At 33.1% G+C, this 23,304-nt stretch overlaps 1 protein-coding gene across 1 annotated transcript in view; it reads right to left on the reverse strand.

Moving 5' to 3' along the window:
* Positions 1 to 214: 214 nt before the first annotated feature.
* Positions 215 to 23,304, reverse strand: part of LOC129222044 (golgin subfamily A member 6-like protein 1) — a 35,613-nt gene continuing 12,523 nt past the window's right edge. The window contains exons 3-7 of the mRNA XM_054856463.1: positions 16,897 to 17,066; positions 14,009 to 14,200; positions 11,461 to 11,604; positions 7,834 to 7,974; positions 215 to 3,093 (exon numbers count right to left, since the gene is read on the reverse strand). Of these exons, the coding sequence (XP_054712438.1) occupies positions 3,013 to 3,093; positions 7,834 to 7,974; positions 11,461 to 11,604; positions 14,009 to 14,200; positions 16,897 to 17,066 (728 nt within the window). The 3' untranslated portion in view covers positions 215 to 3,012. The remainder of the gene's footprint in view (positions 3,094 to 7,833; positions 7,975 to 11,460; positions 11,605 to 14,008; positions 14,201 to 16,896; positions 17,067 to 23,304) is intronic.

The following is a 23,304-nucleotide window of genomic DNA, read 5'->3' on the forward strand; positions in this document are numbered from 1 at the left end:
AATTCCAATTACAAACTTAGAAGATTGTTCTGAACTTGCTGTGGCATGCCTTTTAGACAGTAGAATTTAAAGCGATTTAAGGAACTTGAACAGAAATCAAGTGCTCATTAAGGGTTCTTAATTACAAAAAATAAAGAGTTTTTAAGGAACAGGAGGGACCCCTATAGAAGAACAAGTTAAAAATACTAGAAAAACAAAGCACAAAGTTACAAATCAGAGCTATGCCTTTTATTCTTTCTCATGTTAAGCAACTTTACAGTATTATTTTATTTCAGATAGCAAATCCATGAAGTTTCATTACAGTACATAAATTTAGCAAGAGAATTTACAGAATAAAAATGTGCACAATTGCTAAATTAATTTTTACAGGTAATTTCAATACATAGACATTTTCATTCATAACCCTGGCATGCATTACATATATATGTAACGTTTGAAAATCTTATCTTTTCACAGTAATTACATGAAAATGTATCATTAACTTTTTTAAAAGTCAACTATCAATGGCAGGCAAAAAAATCCATCAGGGGGGAAAAAAGGAAATAAAATATGCATGAAAAACAAAATTTTAAGTTTTTGGCAGAATTTGAGAGAATAAAACAAAAAGTTGCAGGGGGATGGTGCTACTGATTAATATAAAATAAGCATTAATTACATGTTCATTAGCAAAAACGAACTATTTTCTTGATATTTTAAGTTTATATGATAAAATTTCCATGGATATCCCTCTCTTAATTTGAAGTTCATCTTGACAATTGCATGGCATGCCCATAACACTGGCACAACGGCTGTTCAAATCAAATTTTGAACATATTTGTATGCTATTCAGAGGGCTTAGGTAGAAGGTGACCATTTGAACTGGATACTCTTCACAGAGTTATATTTTGATAAGGATTCTAACAAAAGAGAACTGCACCTACCACCTATACTGAGATTCTTAGAGTTTCGATGAAAGCACGTGTGTAGATTTGAAATTTTACACATAAGGACATAACTTGCTAACTGCTTTAGATGTTAAAGGCTTAAAAATAGTTTTGACGAAAATTCTAAAACTATTCAAGCACAAGCAAAGAAAAAAAAACCTGCTTCTTCGACCGGCATAGTTTGTATTTTATTTCAACTTCAAAGGTTTTCAATTTAAGACACCTAAACCAACTCATGAATTCATTTAAATGAAATAAACAATCTATAGCTCAAGCTTTGACATCAGTAAGAAAGAAGTGAAAGACAGCAATATCAGGAAAACCATGACTTGCATATCAGTTCTAGACATGTGATTTCTGGAATGATTAAGAATTTTTCTATTTGAATTCAGAACAGTGCACAGCACCTCAGTACAAAAAGGTATACTCTAAAACCAAACTTAATTATAAAGGAAAGCTCATTAAGCAGTATAAAAATTGACAATTCCACAAAATCAGAAAAATTGGAAATTTAATTTCCAAACACATTAGTTATTTAAAATACAGTTCTATTTAAAAGATTTACACTATGAACATCCTCTCTTTTTAGATAATTACAATGCAGGGAAGCTTGATTAAAAAACATTAAAACTGTCTGGCTTGTTAGCTACCAAAATTTCATACGCTATTTAGTTCAGTGAAAGTATTAAAGGGAATGTTAAGTAATACTCATTTGATAAAATCTCTTCTTTTTTTAAGAGCACTCCATGTAAACAAAAGCAAGTAGGTTTTTTTCTAGTGGATTCCATCTTTCTATTGTCTAATTTTAAAAATAAAAGAAAAAAACGAGATCTGGGTTTTAACACTGAGAGAAAAAAAAATCTTATTCATCTAGAGGGAATGGAGGGAAAAAGTAAAAAATTCAGTACTACAACTTATTAGTTTTTTGGATTGCCATTTTAAATCTACAGTGTATAAAGGAACTATAAAATCAAACAACACTATTTAAAGATATTTAGACCCATTATTCCATATTTTTAGGGGCACAGGTGATATAAAAGTAAACTTTTTAAAAATGAGAGTTAAAAATTTAATGAATCGACTAAGATGCTTTTAAAGGGTTCCTTATCAAGTTTGCATACCTCATTTGAACTTCTGTGCTAGAAGCACTTCAACTCGAAATAAGAGATGTATCGGATATTCGTCAAAATACTAGCATACCTCATGGATATCTGATACAATTTGGTTATTGTTGAAGCACTAAAAGATAAACGCATCCGAGCAGAAACAGGGATGCCTCGTGCATTGGTCATATAACACGCTGTGAAATAATGCGCCATTGGCAATTCTGTTCCAAAAAGCATTATGCGAAAAAAACAGCAATTAAACGAGGAGAAAATAGAAGAACATGAATTACATAAATGACAAAGTATATTTTCAATTCATATGTGAAGTTAATATTAAAGACCTAATTACAACTCATTGTGTATAACTACTATAGATACTAAGTTATTCCATATCATTAGTATTCTTGAAGGAGCAAGCTTAAACACAGCCTAGATTTCAACCATCACACACAAACAAATGTAGGTTTCATTTATGAAAATCGTTTTATAGATCAATGTAAAGTAAATTTCCCCAACTCCACCAAAAATGTGAAGAAATTCCTTTAAATCATTATGTAACACTGAAGAGATTTCTTAAAAACATGGCTTTTGAAAAGCATTCACTAACACATCATTTAAATTGCTAGACATTCTCTTGGAAAAGTATATGAACTAAAACTGAGAGCTTTGCATATAATATAAAAAGAACCGATTTCACTCATTTATACAAAAATATTTTCCAGAAAACCAGTCCCAACTTTGAAACAATATCCTTGATTATATTGGAAAATGAGTAGCATTTAATTCTATGCTATGGACAATGCTCTTCCTTCAAGGAATGTCATCCAATATGCGCAAAAAGGCATACAAAATATCAATAGTTATGAGATTTACATCCTGAAATTGTTACACTTAATAAAAAAATAAAGCATACATAAAAAAATTTGCTGCTAAAAATATGGAAATAGAACAAACTCAACATTCAAATAGGAAGCTTAGATTTCTCATCCAGACAAAATTTCCTTACAATTGTCATCAAGGCTGACAGACATTGCTTTCTGGCGTACTTCTTCAATGTGGCGTTCCTGAAAAAGAGGTCAGTGCAAATTTTATACAAAGAGGTAAACAAGCATTTTCTTATCTTCTAAACTAGCTGATGTGTGCATCACATGACTTCCTTTTACTCCAATTTAATGTCATTTCCCCATTACTGGTAATTTTAATGTAATTCAATAGTTTACTCTCGAAATTTCACCAACAGTGGCTAAATTGAAATCAGAATAATTTAAAAAAATTGCCAAATTTGTCCCCAATTTGGCGACAAAACTTGGCGACCAAAAGACTGGCGATATAACGCCAAGTGTCCGACAAATTCTATATACCACATGGGTTTACATCGAAATTAAAAACGATTTCCCCCCAAAAAGGGGCAAAAGACCCCCTTAGGAACATCTGAATGCAACCAAAAGAGAAGGTGCACAACTAGATCGCACTAGGAGACTACGTACCAAATTTCAACTTTCTAAGACATACCGTTTTTGAGTCATGCGAGATACATACACACATACATACGTACATACGGACGTCACGAGAAAATTCGCTGTAATTAACTCGGGAATCATCATTATGGATATTTCGCGTGTCTATACGTTCTTAGGCACTTATCCACGTGCGGTCGAGTCAAAAAAAAAACTCAATATTCATTCGGGGGTGAGTAAAAAGGAAATTAAGGTCGATTTTTGAGGGAAATTTTTTTCGCAAATACAATACTTCCTTTTTTTGTAAAAGGAAATAAAAAGGAATGAAAGAAAAATCACTAAACTTTAGAGTATGAAATTGATAGTACAGTGCAGAACCTTTTATCCGGGAACCAAAATACCGGGAAACCAGAAAACTGGCAACTTTTTCCCGATTTTTCCGCCATTTTTTAAAAAATATACCATTTTGGTAATTTTTGAAAACTATGCATTTTTTCTGAAATACCAAAAAGAATATGAGCGATTTCTTAATAAACACCATATTACTCACGGAAAACTCGGGGAAAATGTTTGCAAATACCAACTTCAAATGGTTGTCCTTTATGCGGGGCAAAACTTCACAAAAAAAGTAGTGGATTTTTTTTCTTTTCCAAACAGAATGTGAGGGTCTCGGGTATTATGAATAACTTGAGTTTTTTGGTGTTCAAAATATTCTCTCGATCTTAGTTTTTAATATTTCGATATTTATAAGCATTTCTGAACTGTTTTCTTCTAATTTTAATATGCATAACTATTTATTACAGTAATTTAAGTTTTACAAACAATCGGCTAATAGCACTTTTTAGCGATCCAGAAAACCGGGAAATTCAGATATCCGGGATAGCGATGGTCCCGAACTTCCCGGATAATTGGTTCTCTACTGTATAGCAAGACCCAGAGCAATAAATTTTTGGCCCCCCTGCCAAATAGCAGCCCTAACTACCTACTGGATTTTTATGAAACTAGGGGTCAGTGGTCCTCCGCATTGCAGGGTCTGCAGATATATAGATCTGGGCCTGAGTATAGCATACTTTTATATACTAACTAGAGATTGAGTCAATATCAGGGTTTGCAAGTAGATTGTATGATTTTAACAATCATATTAAAAACAGTCTAATGAGATTTTTTAAATTTATAATGAAAAATCTAAAATGACATTAAAAACATGTTTAGAATCTCCTAAAATGATTCAATTTTGTAAAAACGAACTGTTTTATTAACTCCACTCACTCTTCTATTATACAATGGCTAAAAAAAAGTAAGAACTCTGCAGCTATATTTTGTTATTATATAACATTACATTTTTAAATTCCAGATTCTGTCATGTGCCTGATTAATTTGTTTCAGTATGCATAAGGTAATCTAAGAAATAGACAAAATCTTCCCTAGAAAATTACATTAAAAAATAGTACCAGATTTAAAAAGATATACTAATGAATCCTTTTTTTTTTGAACAAATTTTAAAACTTTTTCCATATGGCTATAGAAATAAAATTGGTTTTAAAAAATGTAGCCGCCTGTAATCCCACTACTCAGTTATTTTGGGAAATTTCAATTATTGTGGGTTCTTGGTGTGATTTTAAATGTTAACAAAGCGGTAATCATTGAGATACCTTGGATAATGCTCCCCCTCTTTACTTGGTCAAACTGTCTGCTATAAATTTTTGTCAAAGAGATAATGTTGCCAAATACTGAGATACTTTTGGTGACCATAAATGATGCTTAACATTTACATACAAAATATTTCCAAAATAAGTAGTATAATTTGAATATTGTTTGAAACTGCAGTAAGACAAAGTAGTGGAAGTTTTTGCGCTGTTTATGGATTTGCCTAATTTAGTTGGTGGTCTCGTTTACATTTTAACAAATTTTAAAAAATCTTTTAATTGTGCTGGTTTGGTTGCGTGGTGAAAACCGAGAAACAGTATTATGTAGTGTATAGCTTCAAAAACAGTGGCACTTGAAAAAATTGCTAAATGCCTCAGCTATTGAAATCTTTGCACAAAAAAACTTGGCGAAATTCCTGCTGGTCGATTGGATAATGAGTAAGTGTCCAATCAGCATAAATAAATTAAAAAAAAACATTTCATTAAAGTTACATTAAAATAGAAAATAATCAGCCAAATTCATTTATTTGCCAATCTTGTGGGAAAACGTTACTTAAAGATTTGACTTCAGAAAAGCTTTGAACAAAGAGTCAAACGAAAAGCAAAAATATTCAACAATACAACAATTCTAGCTATGGATGGAGTTGAGATGATGCACTAAATACTGAATTGGGTTGATGAAAGCCTTCGAACATGGAACTAAAAAGCTTATAACTTTTTGTATTTTACTTAGAAATTTTGAACAGGTGCCATCTTCAGTAGAAAAATCAGAGTTTTCCATGGACACAATGTTAGTATGCGCAAGTATTTTTTCACCCCCATATTTGGGAATTTATATGAAAATTGACCTTTATGGGGGGGGGGGGGCTCCCCCCATCATGGTAGGAAAAGTACCCTGTGTTATTCTGATGCATAAGCTATATTATTGTAAAGTTTCATTAAAATCCATTCTGTAACTATTGCGTAAAAGAATAGCGAACACTCACAGACTTTCATATATATATAATAGTATTAAGATTAGTGATTGGCACATAATCAATGTATCATCAAGGGAGGTAGAAGCAAATTGGTCAATACCTGGATTGACCCAACAGCAATATTAAATGAAGCATGCAGTCCAGAAAATTTCTATATATTTATTTAAAATAAATATTATTAATGAGTACATAAAACTCGTTTTTTTTACTGTCTAGTGAACTTCACCAAAACCTTAAAATTTTTGAAAAAGAAAAAGAGTCAACAAAAAGATGTCAAAATAAGTAGGTTGCGAATGAACAAGTGATATCCAAAATAAAATAAAATGAATAATATTAAAGTAAAAGAAAAAAAAAGAATCAAGGTACAAATCTGAACAAAAATGTTAAAAACAAAGCAATGAATCAGTAACTTGTACCTACCAATCACAAATCAAATAAAAGTAACATCAAACCATTTTAACATCACATCACCAGAGCTAAGGTTTTTTTGCCACATATACAATGGATTATGCAACTTGCTATCTAGCAATCAAAGTGAATAAAACAAAGAGCAAACCATGGCAATACACCACACAAATCCAAATTTCATTCACCGCATAAAAAAAATCATCAATTTGCTGTCCACCAATAACAAAACAAATAAAACTAACCGCAAGCCAAATAAAGCGAAACAACATATATGCAATCTTAAGAAGTATAGAAGTTTAGTTAAGAAGTATAAAAGTTTGGTAAGACCCCATTTGGAGTATGCTGTTCAGCTTTGGTCTCCTTATCTTAAGAAAGACATTAATGTATTGGAAAGGGTTCAAAGGCGGGCTACAAGGCTAATAAGTGGACTTTCCCACTTAGATTATGATTCCAGGCTTAGAAGGCTAAAAATGTACAGTCTTGAGCAAAGAAGAGACCGAGGGGACATGATTCAGCTGTTTAAATTTATTAAAACGAAAGATGTTACGGGGCTAAAGTTTAGCACTGAAAACAGGACAAGGGGTCATTGTTTTAAGCTATTTAAATCTCAGGCTAACATGGATATTAGGAAAAATTATTATTTTAGCAGGGTAGTGGAACCTTGGAACAGCTTACTGGAAGAGGTGGTAATGAGCAAAGGAGTAGACAGTTTTAAGAGGGCCATTGATCTTCACTGTGGATTGTAAATTGACTAGGACCAGTCTAGCTGGGCCCAGAGCCTGTTGCTGGTCGTCACTTTTGTATTTGTATTAACGTATGCCTGCCAACATCTACTGGAAAAAAAAAAATCCAGTGGATGATTGAGACACACAGCAGTATCATTTTTCATTGTTATTTTGGGAAAAATATAGTTTTTTTTAATATCCATCAAAGTACAATCAAATGCTAGTTCCTAACATTACATGCACAATCAAGAAAAAGGTTCAAAATGAAAGAACCACCAGGAAAAACAAGTAGAGTTGGCAGGTATGTTAACGGATTAGAAAAAAAAAACTACACCAGAAAACTCTTACTACAAAGAAAAAAAAACATACTGAATATAAAAAGCAACATAGTTCGCAAGTACTGTAATAGGTTAATGTCGCTGCAACAAATGCAGTTTAAGTGAAATATTAGTAAATTTAAAATTATTAAATGTTAATTTGTTCAGGTGTTAATTAAGTGTTAATTTCAATTCAGTCAACGAAAATTTTAATGTACACCTCTTTTTGTCACAAAACAGGGTACAATGCATTTAAATTGAATATGGTACTCACATGTTCTTTCATTTTTTCCTGTATTTCTTTCAAAAGAGTTTCCCGTTTTACTTGAGCAACTTCTAGTTTCTTAATGCTTTTCTCTCTTAGATTTTCTGTCTGTTCTTCCATTTGCTTCTTTACTTCCATGATATGTTTATCCTGTAATATAAACATATATTTAACAGTGAGTTTAGAAAATTTTAATTCAGAGCATTAGCTTTCACAGAAGTTTTAAGCAGCTAGTAAATTATCAACGAGGTTGGCAACAGGGACTGTGAAAAAAGTTCCCCGACTTTTCCCGGATTAAGTTCACCAAATTTCCCTGATTTACGTTACCAATGATGATGGTTTTCTTTCTTTGCTCTACTTGAAATCTATTGTATGTTTGTATAAAATGCAGTATTTTAGAAGTTTCAAGTTGTGTAAAGTTGTTGAACAAAAGATATATTTTAAAAAGATGCTACTTTTAATTAAATGGTAAAAAAAAACCCAAGACAATTTTTTTTTTGGGGGGGGGGGGAACCTACAAAACAGTATATCAATTTTTTATACATTGAAAGATTATAAAAAACTTTAAAAAAAAAAAAACTTTACTTCCAGAAACCACTTAGCATAAGAACTTTAAGAAACTATTAAAATTACTCTTAAAAACATATGTGTTTATGATAGAACTAAAAAGTAATTGAAATTTTGAACTAAGTTTACAAACAGTATAATAATTGTTGCAAGAACAACAAGTAATAGTGAAAGAATAGAAGTAATGTAGTTATTCTTATATAATTAATTGACATATTTATGCAAAACAGATGAAAACACTTGACATCCATTCATAGGGAGCTCTTCTCTAATCAAGAACATAGGTTTTAACGAATGAATACAGCATTTTAACAGTAAAAAAAATAAAGATATTTACTTAAGTACACAAGTTAACTCGATTTCAAAATGATTTCAGTATGTAACGAAAAAAAATCTTAGATTGCTTTTGTAACAAAAAACTTTGAAATGCAAGAAAAAAAAAGGAAAAAAAAAAGCAATTAGTTGATTTCAAAATATATAAAAGAAGAATACAACTTGGTTATAAAATTAAAGAATCACTTAAGACTGAAGAAAAGAAAACCTTTACAATCTGCGGTGACAGCAAGTAGTATAATGGCAAAAAACAAAGTTTTTTTTTATTGAAAGTTCAATTTTAGCAATTAAATTAAAAACGCGAAGAAGTAATATTTTTTAAGCTTTTATGGTATTAATTCAAAAACCAAAGATTTCTTCTTGAAATCGTGATTACAGTACGCTAATTTTTTCGAGACAATGGAATAAAGGCAAAGGAGCTAAGGCATTAATGAAAGTTTCCTCTTTGCCTGTATGGTTGTTTATTTTATGTAGCATTGAAAGCATAAAAGGAAATTTCAAGCTAGGTAAAATAAACAACCTAACAGACACAATCTTAGGAAGTACATCCTGTGGTTAATGAGTAAGATTCAATACTTTGACGTTGAGGAAAAAAGATGCACAAATATGCGGCAGGGTGTAATCGCACCTCATTAATTTACTTTTTTTTTGAACAGATAATTGGCGGAAAATGAGTAGGGAATAAGAGTACTTAATTTTGTAAAGCAAAAAAAAAAAAAAAAAAAAAAACATTTTTTTCTTCATAAAATCAATTTTCCCTGATTTTTTGTTATTTTTTCAAAATTTCCTGATATTTCCCTGACTTTTCCCTGATTTCCTTGATCTGTCGCCACCCTGCCAACTCAAGTGCTTCAAAATGAAAGAATTAAAACTTTAATGTTCTCTCAACACTAAGGAGGGTAAGTCAATCATATGTCATCTGAAGCAGGGCTTCAACATATTTCAACCCTTGTACCCCTTTTTATGAATCATTATGCACACCCTCATCAAAAAAAAAACTAGTTTTTTTTTAAAGTGTTAAATTAGTTCAACTGTTAAAAGTTTAATCATGAGAAATTTTACTTCAATAGCTGAAGTAAGTTTTCATTAATCAGGCACAAAATTTCTAAAAATCTAATGAAATAATTTGTTAATTAAATGATAGAGTAAGGAAATAATAGAGAAAGGGTGGACTATTTCTTTTTACAAAGCTCGTCAATTGTTAGGGTCCAAGTTAGTCAAATACAGCAAGAAATTATCCTCAACATTAACCTTGTTAATATACTGTTCACTTCAGCAAGGTTAAATTTTGCTGAAGTAAAATGTCGTAAACCCTGGAAGGTTGTCCGATAGTTCTTAGTGCTCTTTTTCAATACCAGATAATTAACAAAGTGTTGAAATAATTTTGTTTCAACGTAGGATCACACAATATTCTAAAACTTTTGTCGCAATTCTAGCATCATCAATATGATTTTGTGAATGTTTTGTTAGTTAACCATGTACCTCTTACAGAGTGTCGGGAACGCCAAGGGGTATGTGTTCTACCATGAACAAGAAAACCACTGTTCTAAAGAGGAAAGAAGATTAGCCAGTCAAAAGCAAGGTCAAATTGTCCAACCCCCAACATAACTGAAAAAAGTCTGAAGTCTCGTTTTAAAGACTTCAAATTAGAAAAAAATTTCAGGGACGAGTCTTCAAATCGTATCAGTTCTTCTAGCAACAAAGATAGCCTATGATTGAGTTTTTAGCATTTCAACTTCAAAAAATATGCTGCGGAAAGATGTTGAACTTTATTTCTTCCCCTAATGTCATTAAAGTTTGGTTAATAATTTCTTTTTTAGCTTTGCCTTCAAACATTCAGAGGGATTAAAGGTAGTCTAAAATTTCATTTTTAGGACTTCAATTTTGAAAAATTGCTGGCGGAAAAACCCCAAAGAATCTCACTCTAACATCATTCAAGGTTGTGTTTCACCAAACAATAGCAAAGGTTGTCTACCTAAGGAGGGGGGGGGGGGGGGGTTCGAAACCTCTTTCCCAGTATCGAAAATACCATTCCCAATAATGAACATCGTCAAAAATAGTTTAAAATTGTTTCCGGAACTTCAATTTCAAAGTCTTTCAGGGGAAGTGTATTTAAGCCTTCCTCCTTTCATAATGTCATTAAAAATTTTCTTTTAAGACTTTCATTTCCAAAAATATTGAGAGAGGATAGTTGGGTCTCAGAATCTTCTGTCTAATCAGTGGCGTGCACAGAAATTTTGGGGACTGTCACAAAGGGCTTTTATGGTCCCCTCTATATTGTTTACCCCTAGATATATTTCACTTCCCATTTTAAAAATCTCTGGTCTTCAAGCCCCCTTCAGGATTGGGCTAACAGGGTGTGCATGCCCCCCCCCGCACAGCTGCTTTGCCTAATATCATCGAAAATTGTCTAAAATTGCTGTTTTGGAGCGTCAATTCTAGAAAACTAACAAGGAAGAGTACTCAAGCCCCATTTGAATCTCTAAAGCAACCAAAAATGTCTAGAACTGTCTAGAAAAAAAGACGCTAACTTCGAAAAATTTCTAACGCAACAGTTCTCTATTTCATTGAGAGAGATTTGACACTTTGTGGCATTATAGTATAGTCAAAGTATCAATTTATGAAGAAAAAACCCCTGAAAGTTCATGGACTGAGCTGGTTTTGATACTAAAAGCCTCAATTAGAAATTATTTTTAGTAAAAACTGGCAACTAAGAATTTCAAACAGAACACTTACGTGCTCTTTCAATCGCTCTTGCAACGAATTCAAGAAAGCCTCTCTTTGTTCTTGTGCAACCATGAGCTTCTTATTAATGGCTTCTAATTTTTCTTCCTTGGCAGGAGAATCTATAATTTTCCTTTTTTCATCGACTTTCAGAACCTTAAAAAAAAAACCAACAGCACAAATTCAACTAAAAGAAATGAAAAAAATAAATCAAACAATTTCCTGATGGAATTTCATAATTAGTGTAACATCCAAACTTATTCACATGCTTAAGGTCAGATCAATCAAACAGTATATAACCAAATAATAATAATTAAAAAAAAGGAATTATTACGCTAGGGGGCTACACACCCTGCTCGTTAATGCTCACCAACCCCTGAAAATTGCTTAGCAATCTCATTTGATTCGCAAAGATTTAAATCGTCAATTAAAAAGCAACAGATTGAAAATGCATTATGCTCCCTTTGCAATGAAAAGCACCCCTGCCCCAGTTTTCAAAATAACTTGTACCAACTTGCAGAGCCGTAAGGGCGAAGGGGCTCCTGGGCATTGGAAAACTGCAGTTTTTTATGCTTGAAAAGTCGCTTTCATATTCGTGGTCTCACGTAATATATTTTGCTTTTAGCTCGGGGCTTGAATTGAGCCTAAGATTTTTCGTTAAAATCGAAACCCTTAAAGTTGGTGAATAAGTAACATGAGAATCAAAAAGACGTAACTATGGCAACGCCAAATAAAAAAATCAATAATTTTAATGTATGCGAGATTATTCGAACTTTATTTGTAACGGCTTGTAACTTTTTTTCCCCTTTGGAGATAGAATCTTAGTTTTTCGACCACAGGTCGAGTTACATCTGGCGTAAAAAAAAAGCCGCCCTTTCCAGGTGTCAAAAAGAAAACTGTGGGACAATGCTCTGCTTTTTACTGATAGATTTAATAAAGAAAGTAGTACCTAAATTTTAGCTCAGCCTAAAACAGTTCAAGCTAAAAACACAAATAAGTCCCGCCGTATTTAAGTTAGAGCGTTGAAATAAATTGCGTAGAACGCGGAAAATTCTACCCTTTCCAACAATACATAATATTAATATGTGCAAGTAATTTTTCACCCCTGTAATAGGCAATAATGGACAATTAACGCAATTTTTGAGCTTAAAAAATTAAATACAAAAGAACTAATTCAAATTTTAAAAAATAAAACCCCAGGTGAACACTCCCAGGGCTCGAAGTAATTTTGTACAAAATTTCAAGGCTGTAGGTGCTATGGGGGTCTCCTGGATGCAGCTCCACCATAGACTTCCTTCCAGAATTTCTTAGAAACCTTACTTTTATTTAGTACTAGTGGCACCCGCATGGCTTCGCCCGTAATAGAAAAATTAAAGGTCTTTTGGTTTGCCTGTATATTTACAAATAATGTATGGTGAATTTTCTCGCCAATTGGCTTGTACCGACGTTACAGTTCCACGTTATGATAATTTCGTATCTCACCAATTGGCTTGTGCCCATGTTACGGTTCCACATTATGATAATTTCGTAATTTATGATAGTTTTTTTCTTAAAATTTGAATAAGAAAAGAACCACATCGAATTTTTGAAAAATCGCTTTGAGGTGCACACCCCCATGCTACAAACTAACTTTGTGCCAAATTTCAAGAAACTCGGCCGAACGGTCTAGGCGCTATGCGCGTCACAGACATCCAGACATCCGGATAGAGAGACTTTCAGCTTTATTATTAGTAAAGAAAAGATAAAGATAAAGAGATTAGACAAAAAATCAAAAGGTATCTTAATATCTGACAATGATCCTGTGAACCAATCCCTCCCCCCTCCACTTTTTATGGTTAAGTATTTATTTTATTTTCCAATTTAGGAACCAAAACTGGATATAAAAAAAGCAAAAAGATCGAAGTTTTTAGGACATAATTCTTTGTCTTACTGTGTTTAAGTGTTAAGGAAACATTATTTAGCACAAGCAAAAACTTTTAGTTAATGTATTTATTGCTTAGATATTAATAATTCAATTGTTTTACTTGAACAAGCCATACTTGTTTAATGAAATGACCAAGTATTTGTGACATGTCAAAATACTTCAGGGTAAATAATTTAAGTTCAATTCATGTGTTTCTTCGGGGGAAGTTCTTGAGCACAAAATTCATCAAAATCTTAAGAAAAATGCGATTTAGTAGTTAAACTTGAACCAATTTCAAATTCGCTACTTCAGTACTTTCAAAACGAGCCCTAACAAAGTTTTGTACTGTTTCTCTTTCTTCGGTTTTTTTTTTCTGCCTCCCCCCCCCCCCGCTAATAAGCCCCAATCGCCGCCACTGAATGGTAATCTTTGAAATCGTCTAAATCTAGAATTAGCAAATAATATTGTTTTAAACACATTTCCTAATGTCTTGTGTAAGCTCGTCTAATCAGTGCCATTTTACGTTCACATGTTACATAATGACTTGCAACAACATATCAGTTTTCAGAAACTATTCCAAGTAATGAGACATCAGGACTAATGATTATTACACAACTGTTTGTTAACTAGTTACACACAATGGAAAAGATAACATACCACATCTCTAGCTTTTTCCTTTATGGTTTTGATGTGGGTCTCCCTGTTTTCCTTCATAGCTTCTAACTTTTGTTCCAGGTTTTCACGAACAGCCGTCTTAAATTGAGAATCAAACTCTTCTCGTTTACCTTTGACTTCATTTAGATGGTTCAACTGCTCGCACACAAAGCTCAATTTTTGCAGTTCCACTGACTGAAAAAAAAGAGCACCAAAAGTAAAAAACTTACTGAGTTTCCACACATCAGTTCAATGATGCACTTTTTATATCCTTTAAATGCTCAATTAAAAATACTAATTCAGTATCTCATACTGAATTGAATAAGCTGACCTGTTTGCAGCTTTAAGTGGGCGAAAAAATTGCATGCAGTTAGCAAACTCTAAACAGAAAAAGGGGTCTTGCTATTTCAATTTCAAAAAAGATCATTGGTCTTTATTCAACATTTAACCAGTTATAGAAACACATTATCTTTCAAGACACTAAGTTTAATAGCTATATTCTATAAATGATGCTTATTTCATCATTTGATCAATGGAAATTAATCATGGGTGAAGATTAAAAAATGCAATATTTTTTTGCTGGCCAATAGAAGTAAATTTGGTAGAGGACACTTTTTTCTTAGTGGCGATGTTTTATGAAAAAAAAAAAAAGCTTTTAAGTTGCTAATAAAACATGAATCAGTTCTTAGTTTAAATAAATGTTAACAAAATAAAGTATACTAACCTCTGGTAGAAACGCCATTTCGTTTACGTTTTAAGAAGTTAAATTTTCGGAAATGCGGCCTTTCTGCCGATGCGGCGTTTACGATCGAGTTTTCTTTTTATCGCCCGATTTTAGTACAACTCTTTCATCGAAAAAATAGACACTGCCACATTTTGATACAATCATATTATTTACCTGTTAATCAAAAGCTTTAATTACAGTAAACGGCAGACTGTTTAAAAAGTTCGGAATTTCCTACTCGCGAATTTTTCTTATAGTTGATCACAGGTAAAATGGAGCTCAATTTTTAAACAAAAAGGTAATTTAAAATTTTAAAAGGAATGTAAGGCAGCAAAAAATGAAAAACTGGTACGTATTTTATTGATGTTAGAATAGAAAAAAGCGACAGATCAGAGAAATTCGCAAAAACAAAACATTTTTAAAAAATCGCGCAAACTACCTTTTTTATACATTATTGTTCATTCTAGATCGTAAACAAAATTATGAAATTTAATTTTCCTTCTTTGTAAAGAGTTTGTTTGCAAAAGCAATGCAGCAAAACGTTCCCTATTTTTGAAGAAAAATCGGGAATTTATGTAAGTGCGGGATTTTTATTGTTCTTTAAAAGTTGGGAGATACCACATGCAAGTATATAATTTAATTCTTTCTTTTTAACATGCTTTTTAATGGGTATTTTCTACTCTGATATACCGTAGTTGGCATGTGAAAAAGAGAAGTATTTTTGGTACTGTATTAGTATTACCGAGCACTATCTTTATTGCGGTAATAAAAAAACAGATTTCAAAGAAGAAATATACAATATCAAAATCACTCAAAGTTACTAAGGAGGGTTAAGAATCGAACTCCAAGATAAATTAGAAACTGAAGCAACATTCAAAAAATATTATTAAAAGTTTTTCTTTAAAATATTATTTTGGTGAGAGGGGATAGCTCCGTTTCTTCCCCCCCCTCCCATCTCTGGATACGCCTATGGGTGGAGCCCTAATGTTAACAATGGTAGGGTAAAACAAATTACGATTTTTCAATAGCTCTTGAAATGGGGCAAAAAAATAAGGATTTGTAACTACTTTGAAGGACTAAATTTAAAAATAAGTATTCGTAAGGACGCATACAATTTAAGTATTCAAAATGATTCATATTCAGCTCTTACATGTTGAATAATTTGTATTTTTGGCTAATTTTATGTTTGTCGACGTCGCCACATGTCATGAGCAATATCAGCATATTGCAATCTTTTAGCATCCGCTTTTTGTTACGATATATCTTTCTATTTTCTCAAGAGCACACAATACAAAGCATGTTGAGCAAAAATACTAATGATTATTCAAATCAAATAATAAAACAGTTTAGAAGATAGCAAATTCTAGAAACACAATTTTTCGTGACATTTTAAAAAATTATTTATTCACCAGGGGTGGGGGAGGGAGAGGGGAGCAATCATCTTCAAAGGTATCCACCCAGGTCTCCCCCTCCTACCTCCCCGGATACCCCCCCCTACAGCAATGGTTCCTGCACTGTTATAAACTAAATCATTATTTTAAGTCTAGAAACATTTATGGAAAAATAACTTAAATTATTAAATAACTTTACTCGACCAGGGGTCGATCCAAGTTCTTATTTTGTGAAGAAAAAAAAAGTTTGATTTTTTTTTCTTTTCTATTTGAGGGAAAAAAAACTTGTTTTTCGGCATATTCTTCATATTTTTTAGTCAAAACAATTTTGTCATATCGTATACAGCATGGTTTAGCTATCGAAAATCCTATTTGAAATCCCTTTGGTCTAATGGACTTCAGATGGAGAAGTTTTTTTTTTACTGATATTTTGCTTTTATGCAAATTGATTGCGCTTAAAAGTGAAGAAAGAACTGTTTTTACAAAAGAAATTTTGTGGAAGGTCTAATTTTAAGGTACGAAATTTTGTGAAGTGGCCGCATTTACGATCTAGACTTTTGTGAAGGGACTGCAAAGCGGACCCATTTTGCAGGTAAATTTTAGAATTTGTAAAAATAGCAGAAGATACATGAACTAAATTATGGTTAAAGAGATATAAAACTGAAGATGGAGCACATGCCTCAAAGACACAAGGTTCACGTGTCAGTTGTAAATGACTGCGTTTTTCTACACATCTTGCTTCTTCTTACACGAAGGATATACATAAATTCATTTACCTGTCTTCGTTCTTCGGCAGCTTTCAACTTATTTTCGATATCTTCAATAGAAAGATTCGCTTTGGGAGGAGAATGAGCAGTGAGCTTCGGAGACTCTAAAGCAGGCTCAGATAGCACCAATTCATACTTTAGACCGCCCTTCGACTGCTCGGAGCATCGGACTTCAGTAGCTGGAATGAAAGAATGTTTTTTATGGGACTGGTTGAGATTCCATCAACTCTCCAAGGATAAAAGGGAAACACAAAATGTAAATATCCAAACATTTAAAGGAAACGAGCTGAAGTGTGCATCACATTACTTCCTTTCACTCCAATTTAATGATAATAGTACCTTTGAGTAAGCAAAGAAACACTTGAAATATTTCCACTCCTAGTTTGTTGCGAACCGAAGCAAAAAAAAAAAAAAAAAAAACACACAGGCGTTTACACAGATTATTTTTTCCAACATCAGCAAATTTAATGTGTTGGCAATGGTTAACTCTCTAACTATCGCCAATAAAACGCCAAATTTGTCGCCAAGTTGGCGAAAAAACTTGCTGACAAAGAGCCTGGCGATATATTGCCAAGTGTCCGCCAAATTATAGCACCACTTGAGTTTGCATTGAAAGTAACAATGATTTTCCCCCAAAAAGGTGTAAAGACCCCTGTTGAAACATCCGAATGCAATCAAAAGGGGAGGTGCACAACTAGACCCCACTAGGAGTCTATGTGCCATATTTTAACTTTCTACGGCATATCGTTTTTGAGTTATGCGAACGCACATCCATACGGATGCCATGAAAAACTCGTTGTAATTAACTCTAGAATCGTCAAAATGGATATTTCGAGCGTCCATATGTTAGGTATATATGCACATGTGGTCGGGTCGAAAAACTCAACATCTGTTCGGGGGTGAGCAAAATGGAAATTAAGGACGATTTGAGAGAATTTTTTTTTCGCAAATACAATACTTCCTTTACTATACAAAAGGAAGTAAAGAAAACAATTAAAAAAAAAAAAAAAAACACACACACACACAGTAAAGCCAGTTCCTTTCTCGTCCTCAAGCCCCTCAGTTAGTGAATGAGGTATCCGTCAAAAAGACAGTGCAGTGATACAGTAATTTATTAACGCAGTGACAATATTGTTATCCACAGTTTCATTCACACAAAATACGAGTTATTTTTTGTACAAATTAGGGTTGCCCAAACTTTTCTTAGACTTTCTCGCGGCACCTTGGCACAACCGACACCACTAGGTGGCAGTGACCCTAGTCTATGTCAATTTATATGTTATCTATCATATAATATATAAATTGATACTTCGAGGCACCTTTCTACTCTCTAGGGGACCGACCAGGAAATCTTGGATTAACTTAGATTTCGAACATAAACATTTTGACGGATTTTTTCCAAAAAAAAAGTTTTGTTTTTCATAATTCCTTTTTACAAGTGCGTGAAAAAATTGTATATTTTTTAAAAAATCTGATTGAAACAAAAAATCAGATTTTCCTTTGGGGAAATCAGATATGTTTATTTGTTTTTTAAAAAAAAGGCTTCAGAATTTTCAATTATTAACTAGATCAAACTACAGAACTTTTCATCCGTTATCCAAAAAAAAAAAAAAAAACTGGGGAAATTTTTCTCGGTTTGCTTGCCGTTTTTTCTTTTAAATAAGCATCCCCCCCCCCCATTGTTTAAAAAATGCGAATTTCTTCAAAATATAAAAAAAGTAAAAAAAAAAAAATTCGCATGTTTTCTTTGAATTCTATTACTCACGTATAGTTAAAAAATTTAGGTCAAAAGACCGACTCAAAGTTGGATGCTCAATTTACACGCGAGGAAAAATTAACGAAAAAAAAAAAGGATGAACGAATCTTCCCTATTGCATTCCAACTGGAAAAATGAAGAAATAAGTACTACCTACTGAGTACTGATGTGTTCCGGTGCAAATTTTTATTGCGTGGCCGTTAATTACAGCTTATAGAGCAGATTAGATTTTCAAACAAAACATGCGCTTTCAGCAGACAACTCTGGAATGGTGTTTTTTGTAGTTTCCACTAACACAGTACATTAAGTAACATTTTCTTTTGTTTTGTTTTATGACACTGAAAAAAAAAAACTCATCTTACTTAAAATAACATTTTCCGAAATTTCATGATAAGTTGCTTAACCTAAGGAGATTTCAAGGCATTTAAAATTTTTTTAGGAAAAAATCTAGGACAACTTCGAACACAGAGTTGGGTAAGAGAATACTTAAATTGCATCAATTAATATACAAAAAAGTTCTTAGACGTTATTAACTAACACAATCAAATACCTTTATTGAGGGAAATTGTCACTCAAAAAATGATTACATACAAAGCTTAATAATTACTTCGGGGCAAAAGTGAATGCGGTCATTGTCATTATTGCACTTTGTTGTCCATATCCTTTAATGAAACTAAATATGCGCTAACACTAAGTTTCAGCAAAATACAATGGCGTACCAACATAGGTGACATCCGGGGCGGTAATTTGTGGTGTAACCCCCCCCCCCCCACAAGCGAAAAAAAAAGTTTTAATGTTCAATGTAAACATGAAATTAATACAATTTTCAGAAACAACTACATTACGAAACTTTTAAGTTAATGTACAAAAGACAAATAAGAACTATGTACACTTTTTATAAAACTTGCCCTAGACGCGTATGTGCAGGATGGGTCGTTGAGAGCTCAAAAAAGTAAAAAAAAAAGGGGGTGGGGTATTGGTGGCCCTTTAATTATTTCAAACGTATCTCAAACATAGGGGAAAATAAGGGGTTCAATTTTTTGGTTTCAGAGGAAATTGCTACTAAGTCTAAAGTATTGTCAATATGAGAGAATGATATTCTGAGGAACATAATCACTCCATCATGGAGGGGGAGGTGATTTCTCCATCGGAAGCTTTCAAAAATGTGTCGTCTTAAAAAATGTATTTTTGACGAGTCTTGACAATGTTACAGGGAGAAGAGGTTCGGGAACACCCACGTTCAATTTTTCGAAATTGAAATGTTAAAAACGCAAATGTTATTTCCAATGTAATCCCATTAAGGAAGGAGTTTCGGAGGAAGTCTCCCGAAAATTTTCGAAATTGTAGCTCTTAAAACGCAGTTTTAGACAAACTTTGATGATGTTAGTGATGTTACGAGGAGGAATAGTGTGAAATTTTCTGCAACAAAGTATTCATATTTTATAAAAACTTGTAATTCCACTTCGGGTGTCATCCCCCAGACGGGTGACATCTGGGACAGACCCCCCCCCCCCCCCCCCCGTATCGACGCCATTGCAAATACATCAATTTTTTTTTCTTACGATAGGAATCCCTATTCCGCTGTTTACAGAAATGAGCGAATGAATTTTTGCCATTAGTAACCATAGTGGATTTTTGTTAAAACCCGTGCCGATTTAAGGCGAAAAAGACCTCAGACGTAAAAAGCATGACTCGACCCTCAATAGGTAATCGTCATTGAATAATCACACTATTGTTTGAAGAAATCTTTGGAGCATTGATAAAATACATTTATCAAGCAGGAACTGTGAGATAAAACAAAACATTTTCATTCCTTGACTATGTTGCATGAAGTTTTGCAAATTCACTATCAGTGTCAAAAAAAAAAAAAAAAAAAAAAAAAAAAATCTATTATCAGTCAATCATCCGTTCCCTCCCATAGAAATATTTCCATTCTTTCGGATTTGGTCAAAATTGTTTTTCCTCACCCCCCCCCCCCTTCCTCTTTCACCAACTACAGCACTGTATAAACAGGTGTCGGTAATTTTCCGTCATAACTCAAAATAACATGAGGGTTTTTTTTTTTTTTTTTAATTTCAATTCTGGAAAGACGCAGGATGCAGACTTGATGTGAAACAGTCCCATGTAAAACATTTCTTATTCCTGTTTTTTTTTAATTAAAAAAAAATCGACTTGTAAAAATTTAAGCTGGATTTCTTTTTAACACACTTCAAGGATTTTAGACATTAATTATGATACATTCATAAACATGTATGATATTTTTAAAATTTTAAACATATTGAAAGCTGTTTTCATGGCATTTACGTTTTTTTAAGGTACACAAAAGATTAATTTATGCACATGATGCAAGCCACATTCTTAGTTTAAGACACCGGAAATAGGGAATGTACATTGAAAGCGCAGAAAAAAAAAGTTAACAGAATTCTGTTTTACTTTAGCAGCTGAAATAAACCAAGCAATTAACATATCATGCAGTTTGTTGAGAAAATTAGAATTATAGTCGAGCCTCCATATATCGAACTTCCACATACAGTAAAACCTGTAAAGTTGACCACCCTTGTAAGTTGACCGCTTTTTTCAGGCACGAAATTAGCCCTTATCATATAAATCAACCTCTGTAAACTTACACAGGTTTCCCTGCATCGAAATTTTCTATATATCGAAATCCCAGCAAATTACATAGAAAAATTGTTTCTATATATCGAAAAAATCTCTATATATCGAAAAATTTTTTGAGACATTCGTAGATTTTTTTTTTTTTTTTCTTGCTTTAGACTGTTTGTCTCATGAAAAATAAAGGTTAGGGGAGAAAATTATGTTTACTAAAGGTTGCTAAGAAACTCATAAGAAATCTGGGTTTGAGGGGTGTGTGGATAGGTCGTTGTTCTGTTCTGGAGTTCTTAAATTCCCTCAAGTTTATTTCAAATCTTAGTTGTAACCAGTAACACCGTAAAAACAATTTCAAGTTATCCTTTTTGTCTGTTGATTATCATTTCTAGTCCTTTTATCTTCAGTAAAAATCATTCAAGTTAAGTAGATTGACTTTTTACTTTTCTCTCGATTACATTGTCAAAACGAAAATCTCATGTTGCGAATCAAGTTGAACTGCTGAAGAATGAAGATGTATGAAGGCACAAAAATGTAATTTCTGTCAATTTTTCAGTTATTAACTTTTATTCAATACGGTACTCGTATAAATTAGAGATTGGGTTTCATGCACGAAAATTAGCTTTAATTTTAATGTTTTAGGAGATTTTTATGATAAAATAAGATCGTTTCTATATATCGAATTTTTTTTCCGGCAATTTGCTACTTCGATATATGGAAGTCCGACTGTATTTCTCTCTCTTTTTTTTTTTCCCTCAAACTTCTACGTTTCTAGAAGAGGAATCCATTGCTGACCAATTGAAGTTTTCATAGCCATATTAGTACAAAAAGAACTGCAATTTTTATTTCATTTCCAGAGAACAACAATATTGCTAAGTTCTGAAAAATTAATTTAGTTCTTAAGAATTGAAATGACACACTGAGCGTAAATTCATACATACAAGCAGAGAGAGAGAGAGACCACCTAGATAGTTAATTAACTGAAGCTAAGGTTGCAAATTCAACATATTACTTTCTTTTGAATGGTAAAGGAAGTCTTGTATTCGCGAAAAGAAAATTCCCTCAAGTTTCGGCATAAATTTGCATTTTACTCATCCCTGGATGCAGGGACGTAGCCAAGGGGGGGGGGGGGTCCATGGGGTCCAGACCCCCCCCCCCCCCCCTTCCTGATAGGTCACTGTCCTCCTGCACTAACATAAACAGAATTTTCCAACAAAAAAAAATATATTTTTTGGAAAAATTTTTTTGTTCTAAATATTTTTATTAATCGACAACTTTCTCACGTTCAGTTTAGTTCAGAACAATAGAACCTCAGGATTGGTGGTAATTGGGGGAGGGGGGATATAAGTCTTTAACCCGTGGTTCGCGTCTTTGTTCGCGTCGCAGACCTGCCGAAAAGGAGACATTATCTTTATCCCCTGCCTCGCAAAAAAATCGCCCAGCAGCGAGTGAATTCCTAGTTCTCAGATTTAAAACCATGCCCCTTCCCGCAAGGAATCGCCGGCAGCTCGTAAACAAACATTTGTTGTCAACGAAAAATTGATGAGAGTCATCAATGATGAAAATGGTCGGAGACAGGAACTTTGCAGGCATGTTTTTGCGGGAAGGTCACACAAAGAGGAAAGCGACACTTGCCCTCTGTTTTTTTTATTATTGGACAGTCGTGGGGTCCGGTGGGGTCAGCCGCCCTTGTAATACAGCGCCGTCTTTTTAGAAGGTGCCTAAAGGCTCCTAGTCATGGAAAGCGCAGAACTCTGGTGACAGGTCGCACATTCACTTTTTCTATCGCTGCCATTGGTATTGGGTCGGTAGCACGAATGTTTTCCTCCAAAGTTGAAAGGGAAAAATCATGAGTAGAACCATAAAAACATAGGAAAAAATTAGCCGACCCCCCCACCCCCACCCCACAGGGTAAGTTGTATTGCAGTTTTTTTTTAATGTTTTTGTTTTTCTTTTTTTAACAATAGGAGCAATTTTATGCATTGCTTTCGCATTTAAAAATTTTGTTCAGACAAAAATAACATCTAATATCATTTCATTTTTTAACTAATCAA

The sequence above is a fragment of the Uloborus diversus genome, chromosome 5, assembly GCF_026930045.1.
Source record: "Uloborus diversus isolate 005 chromosome 5, Udiv.v.3.1, whole genome shotgun sequence".
NCBI lineage: Eukaryota > Metazoa > Arthropoda > Arachnida > Araneae > Uloboridae > Uloborus > Uloborus diversus.